This window comes from Anomaloglossus baeobatrachus, chromosome 4 (genome assembly GCF_048569485.1).
Source record: "Anomaloglossus baeobatrachus isolate aAnoBae1 chromosome 4, aAnoBae1.hap1, whole genome shotgun sequence".
NCBI classification, from domain to species: Eukaryota; Metazoa; Chordata; class Amphibia; order Anura; family Aromobatidae; genus Anomaloglossus; species Anomaloglossus baeobatrachus.
In genome coordinates this window covers 417,427,958-417,452,968 of record NC_134356.1, presented here as the reverse complement: position 1 = coordinate 417,452,968, position 25,011 = coordinate 417,427,958, and the positions used below count along the sequence as shown (strand labels likewise).

The window sequence follows — 25,011 nt, the reverse complement described above, 5'->3', positions numbered from 1 at the left end:
ACGTAAGAGCTCTACTCCCGACTGAAGTATATGTGATACAGCTCTTGAGAGTTTAGACACAGATCTCGATAGCAGTACATCGACAGTCTGCAAACTGTACTGACTAGTGACTAACACGGGCTGCAGTTTGAATTATATCGGGGACTATATTTTATCTCATTCTCGAAAAACCCCTATTAAACAGAATGATCATATTAATGATTGTTCTGTGCCCATATAAGTCAATTCGGCCTTTCGAAACAGGTTTAAAAATGTCTCGTTATTCAGTTTGCATGTATCAGATTGGCAGTTGTTTAGTGTCCACGGTTGGTCAGAAGTGTCAATGTACCTTTTGGACCCCCCTTATACAGGTCAGACTGTAGATGGATTTGGTTGACCACACTCTTAATTTTCAGGATGTCCTCTTCTGTGTGTAGAGCTTTGCAGACTACTCTCAGCTCTGTGCTGAAAAGGACTCCTCTCATTTGTCCTTTCTTTGACCTCTAGCTTATCAAATCATGAATTGTAATCTATCTATTACACTGGCCCCTATACACCTTAGGGGTACTTCACACACAGCGAGATCGCTACTGAGATCGCTGCTGAGTCACGGTTTTTGTGACGCAGCAGTGACCTCATTAGCGATCTCGCTGTGTGTGACACTGAGCAGCGATCTGGCCCCTGCTGTGAGATCGCTGCTCGTTACACACAGCCCTGGTTCGTTTTTTTATTGTCGCTCTCCCGCTGATAAGCACACATCGCTGTGTGTGACAGCGAGAGAGCAACAATCCTGAATGTGCAGGGAGCAGGAGCCGGCGTCTGACAGCCTGCGGTAAACTGTAACCAAGGTAAACATTGGGTAACCAAGGTGGTTACCCGATATTTACCTTCGTTACCAGACTCCGCAGCTCTCACGCTGCCAGTGCCGGCTCCTGCTCCCTGCACACGCTAAGCTAAGCGGTGTGCGCTGGTAACTAAGGTAAACATCGGGTAACCATACCCGATGTTTACCTTAGTTACCAGTGTCCGCAGCTTCCAGACGCCGGCTCCGTACAAGCGCAGCGTCGCTTGCACGTCGCTGCTGGCTGGGGGCTGGTCGTTGGTGAGATCTGCCTGTTTGACAGCTCACCAGCGACCGTGTAGCGACGCAGCAGCGATCCTGACAAGGTCAGAACGCTGGTGGGATCGCTGCTACAGTACCCTTAGACTAAAGATGGCCAAACCCAACGATATTGGTGGGATTGGCCAAAGGTCTAATGTGTATATGGGCTTCCAACATTCCCCCCTACAAATGACGTCAGGGGAGATGAGGGTCAGGCAGCTTAAGTTTTAGTGGCCAACCCTTTGTAATTCAGCTGATAAGTTGCTGCCAAACCATTCTAGCAGCAGCTTTCTCTGATGTCACCTTTGTAAACACATGACTGTTCAGCCGAGCTTTCCGGAGTATTATCCAGGAGTATTGTTGGTGGGTTCCCAATCCAATCAGTGAGATGGATCTTGGCACAAGTGATGTACCATGGACAATGAGTAGTAAACCACAAATCTTTGTTACTTGATCTTTCTCGGTCACTCGATGAGGGGGCCCCTGAGCCCTGAAACATGTAGTGTTTTTGAAATGCTCAATAAAGATTTGTGCATTAGTACTAGTTACCTGAGCATATCTTGCTCCAAGATCGGTCTGACTGCTTGTATTGAGAACCCTCCTACAAGCACACTACTCCTGTATCTCCTCCTCCCGGCTTCATGCAGCATACCCGGCAGTGGTATAAAGACGGTGGCTGCATCGTGTACAATGTGCCGGCAGTGGAGAGGTGCCCATCTCAGCAGGACTTCTAAAGAGACCAGTTTTACCTCATTTTAACCATCGGTTTAGTTGTTCTCATGTACTTTCCCTTCATAAGCATTTTATCTGGTTCTTCTTTCTTATGCCCTCTGGGTATTGATTTTCCTGCGTATGCGGTAGAGTTAGTGGACGGCCTAAAGTGACTCCTGCTCCACACTGAAACGCTGTGTGAGGCAGCTAGTCACGACTGCTCGCATGATGCAGGAGAGGACCAGAGCAGCACTGGATATGGCAGGAGACACTGATAGCAAGTATTTTTAAAGGAATCTGGCTGTAAGGTCAGCGCCCCATCCACCTTTTCCCGAACCACGTACACTACAGGTCTCTGAAATGTAAATCTTTCCACACTTTCACATCTTCTAGCTGCAGCTGCATTTCTGAGTAATTAAGTGTTTTCATATGCATGTGAGATTTTAATGGGAACCTTTCAGGTCCAATATGCACCCAGTACCACGAGCGGTTCTAGGTGTATATTAGGATTTCCTGCCTAACCGTCCCTGTATACACTAGCATAGATAAAGAGATCTTTAGAAAAAGTATTTCTAAAGCTCTTTTACCGTATGCTAAGGAGTGAGGGGACTAGTCCACTGGGCGTTGATTCCCCTTGCCAGTCAGCTCCATTAGCATGTTAGTATGCCCCTGTGGGAGTGCTATCATGCTAATGCAACGTCAGAGGATGATGTCACTTACCTCTCTGCTGCCATCTTGTCCAATGCTGGTTTTCGGCTCAGTGCGCATGACCCCGGCGTTTCGGTCATGCGCACTACTTCAGTTTGAAGCCAGGACGCGTACACCCGGCTTCATAGTGCTTTCTGCGTGATGGAGCACTTAACAAGCCTTTGCCTCCCAAGGTTCTGCCCAGCACAAGCCTTTAGCTTGATTAATAGCTCAATACCTTGATTTCTTTGTTTGCCAACTGATGTCACACAGACGGTGAGCTATCATGCTAAAGAGGCTGATGGTGGGTGTGAAAACAAACTCTGGAGCCAGAAGCTCATTAAAAGGGTATTCCCATCTCCAAGATCCTATCCCAATATGTAGTAGGCGTAATAATATTAGCAAATACCTCCAATTAGAAATGTAGTATAGTTCTTCTGATATAGATAGACGTGTCTCTTACCTTATGTGCAGGACATTGCAGCAGGTTGGGTATCCATGGTTATGACCATGAGCAACTAATTGTTACTATGAGTGGATTTAACCATGGATACCTAAGCTGCAATGCTATATCAGGAGAACTATACTGGATTTCTAATTGGAGACAGTTGCTATTATTCTTATCATAACTACTATATATTGGGATAGGATTAGCAGTTTTAGTGCCCTTCAAGGTGGCTTTACACACTGCAACATCGCAAACGACATCGCTGTAACGTCACCGGTTTTGTGACGTAATAGCGACCTCCCCAGCAACATTGCAGTGTGTGAAACACATCAGCGACCTGGCCCCTGCTGTGAAGTTGCTGATCGCTACAAATCGTTCAGGACCATTCTTTGGTCCTTTGTTTCCCGCTGTGCAGCATGATCGCTAGAAAGTCTCAGTGTGTAAAGGGGACCTTACAGCGACTTCGTTAGCGACTTCCCTTTCAGAAAGCTGCTTTACAACGTCCCCAATGACTAGCTAGGTCGTTCTGCAGGTCCGGATCGCTGTTGCGTCGTTGGCCAGGTTTGCCTTTTTGACAGCTCACCAGCGACTCACCAGAGACTTTGTAGTGATCCCGGCCAGGTTGGGATCGCTGAAAGTCTCAGTGTGTAAAGGGGCCTTTAGTGATGGATTTTGGCCAATATATAACACACTTGTTTTAAGAAGACAGGTGAAGAAGTGTAAACAATATCTTAAGACCATATCAAGGACAGGTCTTCTGAGATGCCCTATCTATCCCACTACAACGGATACAAGGTGACTTTTAAGGTCACTTCTCACTAAGCGACATCGCTAGCAAGTCACGGTTTTGGTGACGCAACACTGTGTGACATCCAGCAACGACCTGGCCCCTGCTGTGAGGTCGCCGGTCGTGGCTGAATGTCCTGGACCATTTTTTTTCAAAGGCGATGTCCAGCTGGGCAGGACGCATCGCTATGACAGGGTCCCAATGACAGCAGAGATCGTTATACAGGTCGCTACTGCGACCTGTATCGTTACTGAGTCCGTAGGTAAGGTCTGACTGTGTGACATCTCACCAGCGACTTACCAGCGATCCTTATCAGGTCGCAGCGTTTTCGGGATCGCTGGTAAGTCGCTAAATGTGACGGGGGCTTTAGTTGACATGATTTGTTTAGACCATATATACGCTTGCTCAGCGAAGTCGTGTGTATTTTTTTTTATTTTTAAAGGGGCGAGGTGATTAAGCTACTGCCAGACCCCTCTGACCAAGGCTTATCCTCGGTTTACTCTAGATATCTTTTTTTCTGCATAAGCTTTTAATAGCTGCTGCAGTGAACGTATTAATGCAGATTCTGTCTTTCTCTCGAAACATGAAGTAATAAACTGGATCAATAGCAGAATTACATGCAACCAATCTATTATAGGGTGGCAGCTTCCCCCCCTCCCCATCTGACACAAATTAAACCATTAATGTTAGTTATAATCTATCAAAGAATTCAGTTTTTCGAAAAATGTTGACAAAAGAAACTGTTGGTATTCAGTGGGGCTTTTGGTACATCTGCTGCTTGTCTGTCTACCAAGAAGCAATATTGCTCATAATTCCTTACCATGCTCCTCCTATAAAAAGCTTGATGGATGTACTTCCAACTTTATTATGCACTTAGTCTTCTTTGCGGCTGTTAAAAGCTTTTAAAATGATAAACTTCCATTTAAAAATGTTCACAAAATTAATGCAAGTAAGTTTAGCAACCTCATCATTGAGGACAAGCTACATAACATGAGGAGACAACCTCAAATTAGGTAATCAACACATGTGCAGTGCTCTCTCATGTCTTTGTGTATGTCTGAAAAAGACGGATCCTGCCAGAACGGAGGCCAGATAGCTTCCAAAGTGACGGTGGAGGCTTCTTAGAACTTTCACAGTCGAGCTTCCCATTAGAGTCCTGGTTTTCAGGGATTCCGACAGAAACCCCAACAAGGTGCACAGAGGAGCCTAAAGGCCCCCCCATACACAGGCTAATGTTGGCTGAACACACTGATATTGATGGGTTCGGCCGACATTCTAATGTATAGAGAGGCACCGGCCGGCTGATGGTCTGGAAAGATGCCTATCGAACTTGTCAAATTTTGGACTGCCAATCACATTGTTCTTCGTGAGATAAATTGATGGCCGATGTGTTAGCCGACCACTTTCTCATAGAGAACACAAGAACTTTGAGTGCTCTTGTGTATGGGAGTGTTGGCTGTCATGGCTAAACATCATTTGGCCAACAGTTGAGTTGAGCGAGTACCTAACTACAGTATTTGTACTTGCTATACTCATAACGAGTACTGTCTAATACTCGCGTATTCTTTCCGAATAGCATGTGCAATGCAAGTCAATGGGGAAAAATTTGCAATGTAACGAGTAACCCGAATTCCGCACTATTCGCTACAGGCACAAAAAGTACGACATTCAGGTTACTTGGTACATTGCAAGTTTTTCCCCATTGACTTGCATTGGACATGCTATTCAGAACGAATACGCGAGTATTAAACAGCATTCGTTATGAGTATAGCGAGTACGAATAGTTAGGTACTCGCTTAAAGGGAACCTGTCAGCAGAAATTTCGCCCAAAACTTAAGATTCCCCCTCTGCAGCTCCTGGGCTGCATTCTAGAAAGGTCCCTGTTATTATTGTGCCCCATGTGAGACCAAAATAAAGGCTTTATAAAGTGGTACCTTTTTGTATTCAGATAGTGTAAATGTGACACGGGGGCGGGCTTTCTGGCGTCCGTTATTCTGCCCCCTGGTCCTGTATGCCGCCCCCATCCCTCCTTTCCATAGCTGATGCACCGCCCACTGCTCCAGCCATCCTCTCGCATGCCCAGTGCCAGTCTCACGGGACTGAGCAGTGTGACCGCTGGTGACGTGTGTGCAGGCAAGTGATTATGGGCGGGGCTGTGATTGTTATCAGCAAGTACCCGCCCATAATCTCGTGAGCACGCAAACCTCACCAGCGGTCACACTGTGCTCAGGGTAGTGCTAGACTGTATGGGCTGCTTCCAGGGATGACGTCCCTTTTGTCACGTGATAGTATTTTGAACACGCACCTATCACGTGACAAAAGGGACGTCATCCCTGGAAGCAGCCCATACAGTCTAGCACTACCCTGAGCACAGTGTGTCTGACCGCTGGTGAGGTTTGCGCGCTCACGAGATTATGGGCAGGTACTTACTGATAACAATCACAGCCCCGCCCATAATCACTTGCCTGCGCACACGTCACCAGCGGTCACACTGCTCAATCCCGTGAGACTGGCACTGGGCATGCGCGGGGATGGCTGGAGCAGTGGGCGGTGCATCAGCTATGGAAAGGAGCGACGGGGGCGGCATACAGGACCAGGAGGCAGAATAACGGACGCCAGAGAGCCCGCCCCCGTGTCACATTTACACTATCTGAATACAAAAAGGTACCACTTTATAAAGCCTTTATTTTGGTCTCACATGGGGCACAATAATAACAGGGACCTTTCTAGAATGCAGCCCAGGAGCTGCAGAGGGGGAATCTTTTAGGTTTTGGGCGAAATTTCTGCTGACAGGTTCCCTTTAACACTAGCCAAAGCCATCTAATGTGTATGCACCAGCCATAAAATATTTTTACCAGACCGTGGCCACAGTCGAGAAGAGCCATTGGGAGAGAAGCTGATGGCTCCCAATATTTGCCTGTGTGCATCATGGTACAGACCTCTACGTTATTTTATGGATATAGCCAGAAGTAGTTAGCCTGTAGCCCTGGAACTGTCACACCGCAGCATCGGTAGCACTAAAGACAACTGTGACACAATACAGGTCTGACACCGACATGACTTCCAAGACAACACAGACACTGAAGTTTAACACGAGAAAGTAGACTTCCACACCACCACTGGGGTGGCTACACCTTCCTCTTCACAGGCTCTTTATCAAAATGTTAGCTGTGATGTGAAGGATTAAGGTCCCGTGCACATGTTAAGTATTTGGTGACTTTTTTTTACCTCCGTATTTGTAAGCCAATACCAGGAGTGGGTAAAAAAAAAAAAAATCCAAAAGTGGTGCACATGTTCCTATTGTACTTGTCCTCTGATTGTTCCTCTCCTGGTTTGGTTTACAAATACTGAGGTATAAAACTCACCAAATACTCAACATGTGCATATTGCATAAAGGGCTTGTACACACTTTAGTTTTGGTGGAAAGTCTTCTGGTGGTTGTCCCATAAATAGCATTCTCGGCCATAGTACATTGGTCGCTTGTCCTGTGGATAGGTGATGTTATTTAGGGAATAACCCCCTCCTAACCTCCATGGTACGTGTTGCAGTTATACATAGCTTGGTCTCGTGCCAACAATCTTGTGGCTTTTGGCCATTAGAGAATGGCGTTGTTCGCTGTCTGCAGGTAGACTTATGGTCCAGGGGGTCGGATTAGAGCTATAGAGGCATTCTTTCTAGACTTGTTCTAGAGATCAATATGGTTAAATATCTTTTCTAAGTACAAGTATGTGGGATTGCAGAACAAGGAATGATTTAGTTTAGCTTTTCACATGGATTATTCTCCTGGCAACCTGTTGCCAGAAGACTATACACTCCATTGATTATCTTGTTGATATTCTGCTTTCTTCACATCTGGTTCTTACCTGTAAAGTTCCTTCAGAGCTGTGACCTAGTTCTATAGAGGTAATGTGAGCTCCAGGATGAGCAGATATGCAGCAATGTGGAGAACAGCAGATAACACAGGTGTGCCGGGCAGAGGAACACAGTCCTTTCTCTGGTTGGTGCTGTATGCGTTTGTGGTCATCATAGGAGACTTGTTTTTGGGGGTTCATTCAGTTGTGCAGAGTCTCGCTGGAACATCCGGACCACACAGACCGACACCTGGATAATGAGGCTTGTCCATTATTTTTGCTAGCTCTTTCCTGTATTCTTGTCTGTGGCTCTGGTTACGCGTGTGTATTTTCTGGCCAGTCTTGATATATGCAGTGTCTTGCGGAGTTTGTGTGCTGTACAGAGAGCAGGGACGATGTGCTTATTGGTCTTGTCCTGATACTCTATCCAAGACATTCTTGCAAAGATTACAAACCGTAAATGGATTTGGGGTCTAGAATTGCTTTTCTAAATGAAAAGCTTTCTGAATTTCTGCACTTTCCCGCTAACTGTTCTGTTTGCCTGCAGGTAGTAGGACACCAGACTGCTGGCGACTGCTTGGGATAAGTAGCTTATTGCTTATATCAGTGTGTTCTTTTAGGACAACTCTGAAAAGGGATATCTAAGGTGGAGCGGATTCTAGAATAAAGCTCATCTTAATGATATTTATTGCTAGGAGGTTCTGTATTGTAGCAAAGACTTTGGGGTTACAATTCTTCATGTGTTGATCGTCTTTGCATATTGTCTTGGACCAATTGATTTCTTTCTGCCTTGTACCTTGCCATTATTCCTTACAGTTGGATTGTTATGCATTATATGCACTTATAATTTACTTTTTAGTTTCCCTCCATGAAGTAGGAACTTCCAGAAATGTGTGGTGTTATTTTGGCAGCAGTTGTCAGGCAGCATATCTTAATTTTTGACTGACTAGAAAACAGAAATGGACCGCTTATCCAAATATCATACATTGATTTAATGTTACCAGGCAAAAATTTTACATGGTTCTTAGTTTACCATTCTGATCAGACTGTATGAGGCCCACTGCCATGTCATGGTGAACCTCTTAGTGGGTAGATGGCCTTAGAGGTGCAGCACAGTGCACCAGACACCGACTCAGCGATGGTGCACCAGCAGGATGGGTGACCTGTTGCCCCACAGCACCATCTTACTTTTTAGAGGTCCAAAGTCTAAGCAGGTTGGACAATCTGCGTACATGGCTACATAGCGGATGGGGAGAGGGCTATAAGCATAACTGGGTTGATGGATCATGCAGCATCTAGGACTGTGAAATCCATGGTTTATCCCTAGGTGCAGCCATCACAATTGTCCAGGAGATGCACGAGCCCTAGCATCGTACGTGAAGTAGCTAGCTTCTAGGCACTTGGAAATGCGTTAAGGTCATGCAACCTTTTCCAAAACTGTTACGGTGTGGCGGAGTGGTTATTTTTTAAATGTTAGATCAGAAAAATAGTCAATAGGGAGGAGCTAACGTCAGAGTAAGCAAATGGAGAAGGTGTGCATAGGGTAAATATGTAGGAGTAATTTCATGAACTTGAAAGAGTAGATTAAAAATTCTCATCTAAATAGGCACCACAGTATTGAACACTTGACGTGCTGCCTGATGTCTGTATACAAAAGGGTTGAGTGGCTATGGCCCTACCCAGGAAAAGTGAACTAACAAAGCAAATGGACATCTACATGGATGACACCTAATCCTGAATAAATTGTCCGGATGTCCATAGAAGAAAGAATCTTTTATTTGACTACAGATTAGGGACTAACGCGTTTCGAGTCTTCTTATTGAAATAAGCCTGTGCTGCTTCCTAACTACGCCTTGCCAGGGCTGCATGCATACTGTAAGGCAAGAAGGGCTGCTCAGGACATGGGCAGTATTTTATCGAAGAGTCATCATGGATAAAGTGCTGAATTACACGGCTAGGATAGGTTTATGATCTCTTCTTCTAATGTGACTTGAAAGAGAAGCAGTAAATATGGCTGTGTGAGTGAGCACCTTATATGCCGCTTCAGTAATCTGAGACGCGTGAGCAGATCAAGTGACCTGCTCTTTCAGATGTATTGGGTTTTTCATTCAGATCTTTTGGCACGTTTTTTATAATGTGACTTTCTTATATGAGAACATAATGGTGTCATTTGGTAAATTAGTGTTGTAGAGACAGGTATGGGTGTCGTCTGTAAAGCTGTGACCACCGGCGGGCCTCATACATTAAAATTAACCTAATGTACAAGTTAATTACACGGAGTATTGCATACATAAAGATAAAGGACTGGTGTTAGGGCCTTGTAAGGAACTACTTTAAGAGTTTAGAGGTTAATGTGTCTTGGTGTAATTGGCTATTAAACCAAACTATGTACTTGTGAATTCTGGAATGTCTCATTAACTTGGGGGGTAGGAGGTCCACTTTTTGGCCAAACCGAAAGAGAAATCCAGGTGAAACCAGAGCCAGCGGGTTCTTGGGTATAAAACATGATTTCACTGTGCCCAGGTCATTCACAAAGATGTCAGATTCTTGGTGGTCTCTCGGAATGCTGAATAACAGAAAGAAATACAACGTCAATGGTGAAGCGGATGAGAAATCTCAGGTGAGGGCACTGTTGAAGGCTTGCTTGCCTGCCTCCTGGTCTTCATCATGGACACTTAATGGATAATATGGGTTTAGAAACAAATGGACTGTAGGTTTTTACAATGATGTTTGAGTAGAAAACTTGACATAAAGCTGAGACAAGTCTCTTGCACACCAGTGGTGCCCAACAGAGACCCTGTTGTCTTATAGGGTTCACCACGTTTTCCAGAGGTGAAATAAAGTAGCTTTTCACCTCATCATACAGAATGAGACACAGCCTCCAACATAGATGTAAACACAACCCTTAACTGCATGTAGTCCTATCCTGCATGGTTTAATTTCCCTATAAATTCTAGAATTATATACAATCTTTCCACACAATTTGCTTGAAACCATTTACTTTCACAGCTCCTGTGTTAATAAAAAGAAAAAAAATTGATTTTATGGAAGTGCTTCACTGTGTACTTAGGTTTATGAACTTGCCTTTCCTGATTTGTTACATCACTGACCATGAACCCTTATCAGTTCTTTGTCTGATGGTTTAGTGCTTATATAATTGGGAAGTAGAAAAATGCTATCAGCCAAGTACATACAAGATCTAAAGTGGAAAATGATTGACCAGAGTTTGGGGTGGGGGGGGGATCATCCAGGGTCTTCAATTGCGTTTTCTTTTACATAATACTTCGCTTACATGTTGGGATATAATATTATGAGTTTGAGGTTTCGCCAATTACAGGATGCTTCCTCTGGAGACTGGTTGGTTTATTAAATTCCGAGATACAAATGACACATGAGCGCATTCCACCTACGTGACCACCTCACCACTGATGGAGCGTGCAATATCATCCATTTGCTGACATAGATGGGGGTGGAATTTATTGCATTAAATGTTTTTCTCTATTAATAGATTTGTCAAGAAAATAGAAATTGTCTTGTGTAGATTTGGTATTCGGTGACACATGTCCTCAGAAATCTTTACATTAATATCTCTAAGGGATTTTTATGGTATCTGCTTTGTCTTTTTTTTTTTTTTAATCTTTTGGACAGATTCTCCAAAAAAAAAAAAAAAAAACCCAAACATAACACTGAGTCATGTCCTGCTTTAACCACTGTTGTGGCCCAAACTTTTCCATTTGAAATGAATAGGTTTAAGAAAATACAGATGACACTCGGCTGTCATTTGACAGTTGTCTGTTTTTGACTGTGTAACAAAAAGGAGACCGTTGCACACTGCAGTGCTAGGATATGTGGAACAATGATTATGGACATACAGAAATGCATTACTGCCATGAAAAGACATGTAAAAATTGAGATACTTAGCACACAAAATTGGCCAGAGGCAAGGCGACCTCATTTTTGTTGGGTCTCTATCAAACTAATGTCTCTGTTTGGGTTAAAAAAGTAGCTGGTAAAAGCTTTAATACTTTTTTGTATTTCACCCATTACAATGCAAACTATAACACACAGATTTGCTTTTGCCAAATTCCTGACCCACAGATGAGGTTGCCTGCTTGATTAGTGGCTGGATTCACCGCCTCTGCATCCCTTCACTCCTGGTGGGAACTGCTTTCTGCATTTATAATCTGATTCTGATGAATGGGTGGACAATGTTTTCCCCCCAATATTGCTTGAGTGATGTTTATACTCTGTTTTATGCTATTTTGTCAAACGAGGAGTGAAAGTAATATCCAGAATCATACAGTAATTCTGTGATCTCTGTTCTTGGCGGCGTAACGTATATATTGTCACATTATTAGGAAACTATGGGGGGGAGAGAACAGCATAAATAAGGGTCTTATCCGACAGATGGTGATATGTTGAAATATACTCACCTTGTTGAGTTGTGTGATACACAAGATCAAAAACCTGTGATCAGCTGCTGCACGAACCTCAAGGCTAGTAGCAATGTGAAGGAACCAGAGATATGGCATGGTGATGACTGCGCTTCTGAGAAGTAACGAAAGACCAATACGCAGGATCCAGATGAAGGGCGGCTTATTTCTCAACGTGTTTCGAATTGGACACCTTTCTTCCTTAGGAGAACAATCGAATAGTCATCTCCATGCCATATCTTCAGTTCCCCTTACAACATAGCCTGTAATGACCGTGTAGATATTGATTTTTATTATACCTGCAGTAATGACCTGGAAGTTTCCCGTAGATTCAGCTTCTCTTTGTATTTTTCGCAGCAGATCCAGTTTGCGGACCAGAAGAGAGAATTTAATAAACGCCCAACAAAGATTGGACGCCGCTCCTTATCCCGCTCTATATCCCAATCCTCAACTGACAGTTACAGCTCTGGTAAGTGGAAAAACAAACCTTTTGTGGTCCTTTCTGAACCCTTACGTTGTAGGCCCCATCAGTCTGACCTGTAGACAGTAGTGCCTTTCTACTTGAGCAGCATGGTAAGAGCCTGATCAGTACTCTTCTAGGTATATCCCCTACTTTAGCATGCTTCACTGATGGATTATGGTGAGAATGCCTGGAAGATTGGTGGACTCTTCACAATAAGGCCTAGGTCACACCATGCAGCTTTTTGGCCAGAACAAGTCTTAAGCCCATATTTTAATATACTTTTTTAGGCCACTTTCTCAAATATAATGGTCAGAATTTTTCATCAATGTAGGTTAGCAAAAGCGGAGAGTGGGTCTTAAACACTGAAAAGCTACTAATCTTTCCATTATGCTTTATGTTCCACACATCTGGTTGTGGCTTACAAATACTGATGCGAAATACTGCCCATCTTAAGCAATTGAAGGGTAGGTACAGAATATGACATAAATGCCACTGGCTGCCAATTCCTGTGTCCTTTTATTTCAATAGAGAATGCGATGGACAGAAATCTGCAAACCTGGGTCTTCTACTAGGTACCAACCCCACCTCTAGGACCCATAGTGAGCAGACATTTATAGCATATTGTCCATACAGGCCAGAATTGGGTTATTCTAATTCTAGCAAGTCTTCTGTGTTGTGGTTATAGGTAGGTAAAGGTTTTTAGGAACCCTCCAAATATTGGGGTCCAAAGTTGATAATTGCTTTTCCTGTGTCTATGCTCGCAGAACAGAGAGATTTTACAAGGAACCTCTCATCTGATTCATATTGCCAGAACTTCTCGAAGCAAGAACCCAAATCTGGCTGCATTATTGTAGTAGTGCATAATCTAGTGTGAAATATTGCAGATTTTAAGAAAACTTGCTATGAAAAGCCGTCCGAGGATTATAACTTGGCTAACAATCCTAAAGGAGGTCCCGTTGGCTTCTCCCCACCCTACTCTCGAAGACTGATAAGTCCCTCTGTGTAGGAAGTGACCGGTCAGTCAAAAGGAGGTGAGCGAGGCAACGTTAGGAGGGATCGTTCTCGGAGTAGTTGACCACCTACCGGCTGTTTGATGCATGTTTTATGTGAAAGGCTACAGCATTTCTAAGCAAAACATACATGAGCGCAATAACGGAGCCAGTATTTTTCTCGCGTTGACCGTCGTTCGGACAACAGGAATCTCACGAGAAGATCCTTCTAATGAATGTTAAAAAGAGCTAGCTCACGAGACGCACCCTTTACCATGATGGTCCTGTCAGGCCACACACCGCACGTAGCTGTTGTCTGTACGCTTTACACAGCCGATGATAACGAACATTTGAGACTAATAGCTCCGTGTCTGTACACTTCCATAATCCATGCTTATCTTTAGTGTTGCCAGAAATGTAAGATAGAAGCAAGACGTTTTCTAATAAGATACCGGTCACAAGATCTGGCTTTTTTTTTCCTCTCCATCTGACTGAAATCCAGTTCTAGCTGGTTGATCTCTCCCACCTCTGGCCTTTTTCTCTTCATTCTCATGCAGATATTCTGTCAATGTCACTCCTTTATTAAGCACAGATTTCTAGGGCTTTAGGTCAACGTGGGAATCCAGCCCGGAAAATGCCAGACTCCTGTCTCACAGGGATTTGCCGGTCAGGCTGAGCTCCTGGCCAGAGCCCTGCTGAGGAGCGGCCTTCAGGGAAATATTTCTGCGTGGTCTAATCCGCCGGTCACTCAATTAATTTCTGCGAAAGTCAGCGGCTTTATTTTATTGGAATTCGTTTTTATTCCCTTCTTCTGAATCTAGCAGTGGAAGTGAATGAGCTGGCTGTTTCAGGTCGATGTGCTGAGGTACTCAAATCTGCACGTGGCCGGTGTCCATTTTTATAGCTGTGATGGCAGTTATCTCTCATCTGTGTGCTCTGGAACACAAAGCGTTAAATCCACATTCTGATGAGGTCAATCAACCCAGTAATGGCAATACCTGTCTGCAGGGGTGTCTGAGATTACACCCAGCTTCGAGGGATCAGTGCAAACATTTCTAGTAAAACTGTTTTCCGAATTATATTTTTTTATATTATCTGTTAATTATACTGTTCTAGCTACTGAGCGAGAACTGAGCTTAATTGGTGATGACTCCGAATCCAGCCATGAAACCGTTCATATGCCACAGCTAATGACCATGGCATCCAAGCATTTAAAGGGGTTGTCTCAAATTCATAAATGGGTAAAATTACAAGCAACTTTGCAATTTAGCTCTTAATAAAAATCCTTTTTGTTCTCCAGAACGGATATTTATAGTGTGCAGCTTGTTGCTTAGGTTGCCGGCCACCCTGCATTCACAGCCTGGTCAGTTACTTAGGCAAGGAGCGCAGCATGAGCCGGCGTCTATTCTTTACAGCCTGCTCATGCCACTCGGAAGTCTGGATCCTGCAAGCCTCAGTGCCCTTATGATTCTCCCAAATTAAAGCTGCCTCTCTTATCAACCTGGTAACAGCAATCCGACCATGATATTGGTCCAAACTGTCTTCAGGAGTGCCACGTTCCTGGCAAAGCAGGGGATCGGGAGCTGTGTGCTCCTGATGATATACCTTGAGAAAAAACTCCTTTAGGCACCATTACCATGATCAGTATTTGGTGAGATTTTGATGTTGCAGAATTTTTGCACCTATTAAAGGGTCAGTCTGGTACTTACAATGAGCTTCCTAAGTATTGGCTCAGTGGTTAGCACTACAGTCTTGCAGCGCTGGGGTCCTGGGTTCGAATCCCACCAAGGACAACATCTGCAAGGAGTTTGTATGTTCTGCCTGTGTTTGCGTGGGTTTCCTCCGGGTGCTCCGGTTTCCTCCCACACTCCAAATACATACAGATAGGGAATTTAGATTGTGAGCCCCAATGGGGACAGTGTTCCTGATGTATGTAAAGCGCTGCGGAATAGGTTAGCGCTATATAAAAATAAAGATTTATTTATTTTTTTTATATTTATCTTTACACCTTAATCACTTTTGTAATTTGCTTTATTATACATTATCCTACACTTCTCCCTATATAGCTAATCACTAATTGTATGGGTTTTTTTTTTTTTTAATTTTTATACTGCACTTTCTGTAGTGTTTTAATTGGAGAGGAGTCTCACATGTGATGTCACAGGAGGCTGGGGCTGCAGTTACTCTCCTCAGAGTCTATCTTCCCTCCTGGAATAGTAAGTCATCAAGGGGCGGTGCTGCGGTTATTTATTAGTTTTTTTTACATTGCCGCCCTCTGAAGACGTCCTGAATACATGATGATAGATGCTGCGGGAGATTAGTGCAGTGCCGGCACTCCGCTTCTATCTCCGCCGTAGCATCTGATAGGCTACATGCGCACCTGCTTTTTTCCTGCTTTTTTGCTGCTTTTTTGGCTGCAGTTTTGTTGTCAGAACTTTCTGACATTTGACTTCCCAGCAAAGTCTATGAGAAGTCAGATTTGTCATGCGCACGTTGCAGTTTATTTGTCAGCGTTTTATTTGTCAAAGGTTTGTAACAAATAAAATGCAGCATGTTCATTCTTTCTGCGTTTTTGTCAACATTTGTCACAAAAACGCAGCAAAAACGCAGGGTGGGAAAAACGCAGCAAAAACGCACCTAAAATTACATGCGTTTTTTGTGAGATTTCCAGGGTGTCTCTGACGAGGTGCAATTTTGGCTGCAGTTTTGGCTGCACCTTGTCAGAGAGAGCCTGGAAATGTCACAGAAAACGCATGTAATTTTAGGTGCGTTTTTGCTGCGTTTTTCCCACCCTGCGTTTTTGCTGCGTTTTTGTGACAAATGTTGACAAAAACGCAGGAAGAATGAACATGCTGCATTTTATTTGTCACAAACCTTTGACAAATAAAACGCTGACAAACTGCAACGTGCGCATGACAAATCTGACTTCTCATAGACTTTGCTGGGAAGTCAAATGTCAGAAAGTTCTGACAACAAAACTGCAGCCAAAAACGCAGCAAAAAAGCAGGAAAAAAAGCAGCGTGCGCATGTAGCCAAAGGCGTTGGCAGAGGCAGTGACACCAGTATCACCCCACAGCTTCTAGTTCACTGCACAGTGCTATCGCCATCAACTGCTTCTATCTCCGCTCCCTTACATGTTCTTTTACAGACACTACGGCTGTGGCAAAGATGGAAGAGTGCCAAGCCATGGCAGCTGTGGGCCTGGTGAAAGCTCATAGTTCTGAAGGCTAGGTAATTCTGTTAGTTTAAAGTCCCCCACGTCAGTTTTTTATTTTTTCTTCCACTAGAATAGGGTTAAATGGGAAATACCCTGTCTTATACTCACTCTCTGGGGTCTTCATCTTTTTTCAGCATCAATTCCATCAGTCTCCAGCAACTTTGTGACCTGCCAGCAGCTCCAGTGTCTCATGGAGCACATCGGAGGTCACAACTCAATACAGATCTATGAGAACCTCGTTCTGGCTCTCATAGATTTGTATTTAGAGCTTGTGATGTAATTTCTGACTTATTGCCAGTCAGACGTTAGTCACAAGGTGACACCATGGGACCGAAGCGGTGCTGAAAAAGGATGAAGACACTGTAGGGTGAGTATGACTGGAGACAGAAAGCTTAGATTAAAAGCCACCACTCCGGCAATAAAATGAAAACAAACCCTATGGATTGTTGCTTTAAAGGGACACGGTCACCAGGTTTTAAACGCCTAATCTGAGAGCAGCATAATGTAGGGGCAGAGGTCCCGATTGCAACGGTGTGTCAATTACTGGGCTACTTAGTGTAGTTTTCATAAAATCACTGTTTAATTAGCAGGAGATTCATTAGAGGACTACTTGGCCTGCTGCCAGGTAGTCCAGCATATTCATGAGCTCTGTATAACTGCTATATCTGCAGCAGAAAAAACATTGATTTTATCAAAATGACAGCAAACAACTCAATAAGTGACAATCGGGGTCTGTCTCTCTACATTAGAGATTTCGTTTGTGTATAAATACGTGTGGTCAATATAAAGGACTGGCACATGACTTATTTCTTCCAAAGACAGTACTAAGGACCAGGGGGCATACACTGCGAGTGGGAAAAAGTGATTCCGGCAGCTAAATAGGAAAGGGTTCTTTACAGTTATAGCAGTCAGACTGTGGAATGCCCTACCACAAGAGGTAGTAATGGCAGATACTATAACAGCTTTTAAAAAAGGGCTGGATGATTTCCTTAGTACACACAACATTGTCGGTTATAAGTGATTTAGTGTCAAAAATATATAATTGGTGGAGGAAGGTGGAACTAGATGGACCTAGGTCTATTTTCAACCTATGTAACTATGCTGCTATAAGATGGGGGAGCAAAAACCTGGTGACAGATTCCCTTTAAAGAGTAACCATCATTTTAATTTTCATTTCATAAATCAGTAGTACACATTAAAATGAGAAACTTTGATATATTTTATCAAATAAACCTGCTTTTTTGACCTTCTTGTACTGATCATTCATTTTAAAGATTCTCAATTTTGGTGTAAAATCTGTGTTCAGTGAATAGATTTTTACATTACTGAGATAAGAACAGTTGTTGCTGATCAAATTAAATAATCTTATATAAAATAATATATTAATATAATTGCTAAATTATATTTTCATATGTACTATTGATTTCTAAAATGAGTTACTTTGTAACATGTTTATTATACCGCATAGTGATTGCTATAAACATAGTGCCCCTAAAGACGGCTTTTCCTATGCACGTCCCCTCTTATGGCAACATCAATAAAAGTTAAAAAGTGTTGGCTCTCGGAAAATGAAGAAAAACAGTCTTCAGGGTCCAAATTGGCTGTTATTAAAGGGTTAATAAAAATGAGCAATGTGAGAAGATACCGAATGTACGTGCAGAAGATGACGTGGCTCAGGCTACTTTCACACATCCGCTTTGAGCACTGCGGCTCAATCCGGCTGTGAAACCTATGCAACGGATGCGGCGAAAACACCGCATCCTTTGCATAAGTTTTTACATGCGGCCGGTCCGTTTTTTTTCCGGTTGCGGCACGCTACTGAGCATGCGCAGTGGAAGAAACCGCATGCGGCGGCCGGATGCGTTTCTTTCCGCATCGCGCCGCATCCGGCGTCCATAGGCTTGCATTGAAAAATGCGCCGCAGCGGCCGGATGCGACGCGATGCGTTTTTTTTTGCCGGAGCAAAAAACGTTGCAGGCAACGTTCCATCCGGCCGCGGCACCGGCTAAATCTGCCGCATGCGGCAAAAACCGGACCGAACTCAAGCCCATGCGGCACGATACGGCACTAATGTAAGTCTATGCAAGAAAAACCGCAACCGGCGGCAAAAAAAAACCGTTGCAGTTTTTCTGCAAAGCGCCATATTGTGCCGCAGAGCAAAAAACGGATGTGTGAAAGTAGCCTCACCCGACTTGTGCAGTTATGTGCAATCGCAGCGCTGTGTCTGCAGCAGGGAGCACGGAGTTACCTCTACAGAAGTCCTACACGACAGCCATTATAAAAATCAACGTCTTCCTTCCTTTCTGCTGTCTATAAGAATCCTTAGTTTCCATAGTACGGGGCTTTAGGGCTCTATGTGCTGTTTGATTGCAATATTCTGCCATAGAATTATTATTTTGAGTAAACATTTATTTGGACACGATTTTTTTATTAGTATTGTATCTCATGGATAAACCCTCAGCATGGTTCTATATGAAATCAGATACATAAAAAGCTCCAATACACCTGGATAGATGTCACGGCTCTGTACATGTCAATAGAATTGATCTTTCTACTTTTAAACTTGTAAATGTTTTAATTTTTTTTGGCCTTTTTGGTTCCTTTCAGATCAGTGGGGTTTTTGTCCTGAGCAACCAATTGATCGCTCAAATGGCCGTCAAAAAGTGCGCAGCCTGCGAGTTTGGATTCAGTAGAAATCCTGCAAACTTTCTATGGACCCCATACTCCACTCTATGCTCCTGAAGTCTGAGCTGCACATTTCTCGGTGGTCTTTTGAGTAAGGGGCTGCAGGGTCCATACTCCCCACCAATTTTAAGAAAATTATAGGGCAAAAAAAAAAGAAAGGTTTGCAAAAGTCTCATTTTTAACTACTTCCTGATGGTCATAGACGTTAAACACCAGGGTGGTCCCTCTCCTACTCCGCAGTGACAACGTTCTAAAATGTCACTGCATAGCAGCACGGCTACCCCTGTTATATCGTGCCGATATATCGGTGTGTGTTTTGCTGTTGGAGGCTACCGGAGTGCTCCTAGAGTAGGCAAAGGTGGCTCATTACTGTCTGTGACTTCACTATTGCTGTAGCCAGCACTGAACAAGAGCACTGTGTGCAGTAACAGTGGTCGTGTTCGCGGTGTATAGGAAAGGAGTGGGAGCGGCTGGGTCACTGGAGACCCAAACATCTCTGCAAAGCAGGAAGAAAGCGGCAGTTCCCCTGTAACTGAGGTTGATATACCAGCCCCAGTTACAGGGGAAATACAATAAAAATATTTAAATATTGAAATGATCTCAAAGGTCTTTTATGACATTTATGGAGGGCACAATGTGGAAAATAAATGAAAAGTAGATGAGTAAAAACAAAAAAATAAAAGCCACTGTCAAGTTGCTGTTACAAGCCCTGCATCTTAAAAATAAATAAAAAATTAGTTCTCAATATATCAAAATAATTTGCAGAATGAGAAACAATTTGTGTATATTATATTATAATTTATTTTTTTATTATAAAAAAAACACCCTCATTTTCCCACTGATGTCTGCAAAAAGAAAAATGTTTCCTAATGAGAATTTTTTACAACTTTTTTTTTTCTAAACCGCGAGTACAAAAAACATCGCAAAATTTGCTTGGTCAATAAGTGGCCCAGTTTTGAACTGGTATAAGTGGCTTCCAGAGTTGTCTAGCAGCTGGCAATTCCGCTCTTCCGATTAAGAACGTGTATGTGATCGGCCGCCCGTTGATGGGTACTGGTTCAGAGGAATAGCTGATCGTCTGACATAAGTCTTAGATTTAGGGCCAAGTTAAATCTACTTAAAAAAAAAAGTAACTTTTGCAAGTTTTTTCTCTGCTTGCCTTGAAAAACATCTTAGGTATATGGGTTCTTCGTTAGTATGATATTGATGACTTCTCTATTGGACTGGTAATCAATATCAGATTGATGGGAGACCCGCACCCCACCTGCTTACATCTGGCAGCTGCCATAGCTGGTACAGTGTACACCACGGTGGTGTCCCACTCAGTACACCGATTAGGACCTGCTGCCGGGTGCTACAGGTTCATACCCATGTATCTGAATGCTCCTTGTATAAGAAAGTGAAAGGAAATTTGGAGCTCTGTATGTCATACCTGTGACTGCTGTGTAGATATATAATACAGTTCATCAACATAGATATTTCGACTTAAAAACAAGAGGGTTCAAAGGTTGACTATCACATCGAGGATAAAATGACAATGTATGCCATAATTGTGCTATATAACATGAGAAAGTGTGACACAGGGTTGTTAACAAGCTCTAACAACCTCAAAGCCTACCTGTGCTAAGAGTCCCATACAGGTAAACCGGCAGAGGATCAAGGTCGAAGTGGAGTACGTCACGTTACAAAGTATTGTATGCATGAACCGGCCAATACAGCTCCGATCCATCCATTCACCTTTATTTTGAAATGATCTCTTAAAATAAAATTGTACTGAGAAGAGTCCGGGATATTTCATATTCTAGATTTCTTCCTCCCTTGTGCGCTTGTCACTACGGCATGATACACGTTCATGTCCAGTAGTGGTTTAGGAGCAGACATTCCTTCCTTTATTATTTGGTCCTTCATTTATTGATAAGTATGCTAACAAATCAAGCAAGGTGTACTATCTTGTTCAGATGTTTCTGAACAGATATCATAAAAGGCAAAAAAATAATTTTTTTTGCCTTGCTGATTCTATCCTCTTTCACTAGCTGCTTCCTACACAGACAGCTCAGATGATGAGACCTCTCCGCGGGACAAACAGCAGAAGAACTCCAAGGGCAGCAGTGACTTCTGTGTCAAAAACATCAAGCAGGCGGAATTTGGCCGTCGGGAAATTGAAATAGCCGAACAAGGTAAGAGTGGTCTGGAGTTGTGAAGGTATTGTATGTTAAATGAGCATGAAGTGTAGAGTTAGTAGTAAGTGTTTTTCAGGAGGATCTTCTTGCTCTTATTTTATTTCCAGTTGTTGCCCTGAGTTTTCTAACTTTTGTTTTATAAAAATCCACAATACTGTTGGCAACCTCCTTTTTGTTAGATCCCTATCAAACTAATGCCTCTCTTTGGGTTAAAAAACCCCCTACAATTTATGGGCAGACATGAGCTATTTTATATCTTCAGTTGCAGGTTCCTATCCTCCCATAAAGTGAAGATTTTTTTTTTAACCCATAGGGAGGCAATAGTTTTGATAGGTACCTAACAAAAACGGTCGCCTTGCTGTTAGCTGTTGGGCTCACATAAACTGGCTATTTTTGTGTGCGAAGTATCTCAATTTGTACATGTTTTTTTCATAGTAGTAATACATGTCTATATTCCCATATTCATTGTTACATATATCTTAGCACTACAGAGTGCAGTTGTCTCCATTTGTTACTTCTGACCTGGTCACAGGTCCTCTGTAAAAGGAATCGGTCATCAGGATTTCAACCCTCAAGCTATTTCTATATGCATGTAGCTTTTTCAAAGGCAATATCTTTGCCTAGGTCTGTCCGTTCCTCCAATACTGAGAAATAAGAATTTTAATTTATATGGGAATGAGGCTGAAAGAGATTTGTAGATCTGAAGCCTCTGTCAGTCCAGCTCTATTCTCTACTGAGTGTCCCCTCCTCCAGCTTGACTGCCTCTGAGGTGTGACTTTAGATAAAGTTGCCATAAGTCAAACAGGATGAGTCAGCGCTCAGTGAAGAATAGAGCTGGAGTGACAAAGGCTTCAGATCTACAAATAGTTCTATCTATCTTCTATCTAGTAATGGAGGAATGGGCTGGTCATTTAAAGGTATTTCTGGACTTGTCTATGAAAGAGCTTCATGCACGTATAAGTAGTTTTAGGGGTGAAAATCCTGGGGAGGAAGCTGTAGCCCATAAATCATATTACACCACTTGCCATCTGCTGAAAATGGCAGCGATTTAATGAAAACTACGCAGAAAAAACTAGTGACAGTGCTGAAATCTGGGTGTCTCCTGGTTCTTTCAGCTGTTCATTGCCCCATGATCCCCCCCCTCCAGCTGTTGGATGTAACAGGTTTTATCATTCTTTTTCGTGTAGAGATGCCTGCATTGATGGCTTTGCGCAAAAGAGCACAAGGAGAAAAGCCATTAGCTGGAGCCAAGATTGTTGGCTGTACTCACATAACGGCCCAAACTGCGGTGAGCATGAAATCACTATTGATTAATGTGATCAAGTTTTTCTTTGATTTTAGAGTGACATTTTTAACCTAATGAATACTAAACCCTGAGTTGTAGCCTTTCAGTGGCCGATGAAAGGTGTAGATTTCCCGCAATGTAGTATAGATGTATTGAGGCCCGATCATGGTGTTACTTTGGCTTGTGAGACCAGCAGAAAGCCACAATATAGGCAGAGAAACGTGATCATATTACATGCACATGGCCTAAATTTCATTAGAAATATGGCTCATCAAATTTCTTATGGTTGGTAAACTGGCAGACATGGTCTCCTTAGGACTGCCCAAAACGCCACCTGAATATTCTTTGTTTCTTAATACTTTTGGCATTTGCTGTTACACAACATGTTTAATTCATAAGAAACAAAGGCACCGATGACTGTGTCTAATTAAACTTAAATAAGAAGGCAAAGTGCAATAGGGTCTTATCCAAATTATATAGTAAAGCCGTGTTTCCCCGATAGTAAGACACCCCCGATAGTAAGACGTAGTGGGGGTTTTGGGGGGGTCGGCTAATGTAAGACGTACCCCAAAAGTAAGACGTAGTAAAAATTTATTTTTTTTCCTCTTTACAGTACAGTTACAGCGGCCGAGCGCTCAGCTGAGCGCCCTGACATGCCGCCGGCAAAGCGCTCAGCTGAGCGCCCTAACATGCCGGCGGCCGTGCGCTCAGCTGAGCACCCTGACATGCCGCCGGCATGTGACAGCTCTCAGCTGAGAGCCCTGACATGCCGCCGGCAAAGCGCTCAGCTGAGCGCCCTGACATGCCGGCGGCCGAGCGCTCAGCTGAGCACCCTGACATGCCGCTGGCAAAGCGTTCAGCTGAGCGCCCTGACATGCCGCCGGCAAAGCGTTCAGCTGAGCGCCCTAACATGCCGGCGGCCGAGCGCTCAGCTGAGCACCCTGACATGCCGCCGGCATGTGACAGCTCTCAGCTGAGAGCCCTGACATGCCGGCGGCAAAGCGCTCGGCTGAGCGCCCTGACATGCCGCCGGCAAAGCGCTCAGCTGAGCGCCCTAACATGCCGGCGGCCGAGCGCTCAGCTGAGCACCCTGACATGCCGCTGGCAAAGCGTTCAGCTGAGCGCCCTAACATGCCGGCGGCCGAGCGCTCAGCTGAGCACCCTGACATGCCGCCGGCATGTGACAGCTCTCAGCTGAGAGCCCTGACATGCCGGCGGCAAAGCGCTCAGCTGAGCGCCCTGACATGCCGCCGGCAAAGCGCTCAGCTGAGAGCTGACACATGCCGGCGGTCTGGCGCTCAGCTGAACGCCCTGACATGCCGGCGGCTTAGCGCTCAGCTGAGAGCTGACACATGCCGGCGGTCGGGCGCTCAGCTGAGCGCTCGGCTACCGAGAAATGTTGAGATGTTGCAGTAATGTTGTCCGTGGTCCATCAGGACCATGGACAACATACAAAATCACACAGCCTCAGTGCCCTCATGTGCAGCCGCTGGTGGTTAAGTTTCCTTAACTTGCGGTACACTTAGGGCGCAATCGCGGCAAGTCCCCATACGGTACATTGCATGGAGACTTGCTGCGATTGCTGTGGGATTTTTTCCAATATAAGACATACCCCGAAAGTAAGACATAGTGGCACTTTTGGGGGTAAAAAGAAAGTAAGACACTGTCTTACTTTCGGGGAAACACGGTAGAGCGGTAAAGCGCTCACCCACAGCCACTATAGTAGCGTAAAACAGTTGCTGCAGTTTACGGGGATGGATGATTCTGTGCTGCTGACTTCCTATAAAGTGCAAGACATCAGGATCATTAAAATCTTGGGCGGCACGGTGGCTCAGTGGTTAGCACTGCAGTCTTGCAGCGCTGGGGTCCTGGGTTCGAATCCCACCAAGGACACCATCTGCAAGGAGGTTGTATGTTCTCCCTGTGTTTGCGTGGGTTTCCTCCGGGTTCCTCCCACACTCCAAAAGCATACAGATAGGGAATTTAGATTGTGAGCCCCAATGGGGACAGTGTTCCTGATGTATGTAAAGCGCTGCGGAATATGTTAGCGCTATATAAAAATATTTTTTTTTTTAAATTTATTTAAAGTAGTTTGTCAAGGCGTTTCATTGTTAACCTGACTCCTTCCTCAGGACAACCACATTTTTACATCCTGATGTACTGGACTTTATTGGGACTCAACAGAATCCTCTCT

General features: G+C 43.9%; 1 protein-coding gene across 6 annotated transcripts in view; it reads left to right on the top strand.

The window, feature by feature from the left end:
• Window positions 1-25,011, top strand: part of AHCYL2 (adenosylhomocysteinase like 2) — a 206,846-nt gene that overhangs the window by 99,512 nt on the left and 82,323 nt on the right. For 2 of the 6 annotated variants that reach the window (XM_075345364.1, XM_075345368.1), the window contains exons 2-4: window positions 12,356-12,467; window positions 21,386-21,529; window positions 22,720-22,820. In XM_075345364.1, coding sequence (XP_075201479.1) covers window positions 12,356-12,467; window positions 21,386-21,529; window positions 22,720-22,820 — 357 coding nt within the window. The remainder of the gene's footprint in view (window positions 1-12,355; window positions 12,468-21,385; window positions 21,530-22,719; window positions 22,821-25,011) is intronic. The other 4 variants (XM_075345365.1, XM_075345369.1, XM_075345367.1 and 1 more) reach the window with 3 other exon arrangements.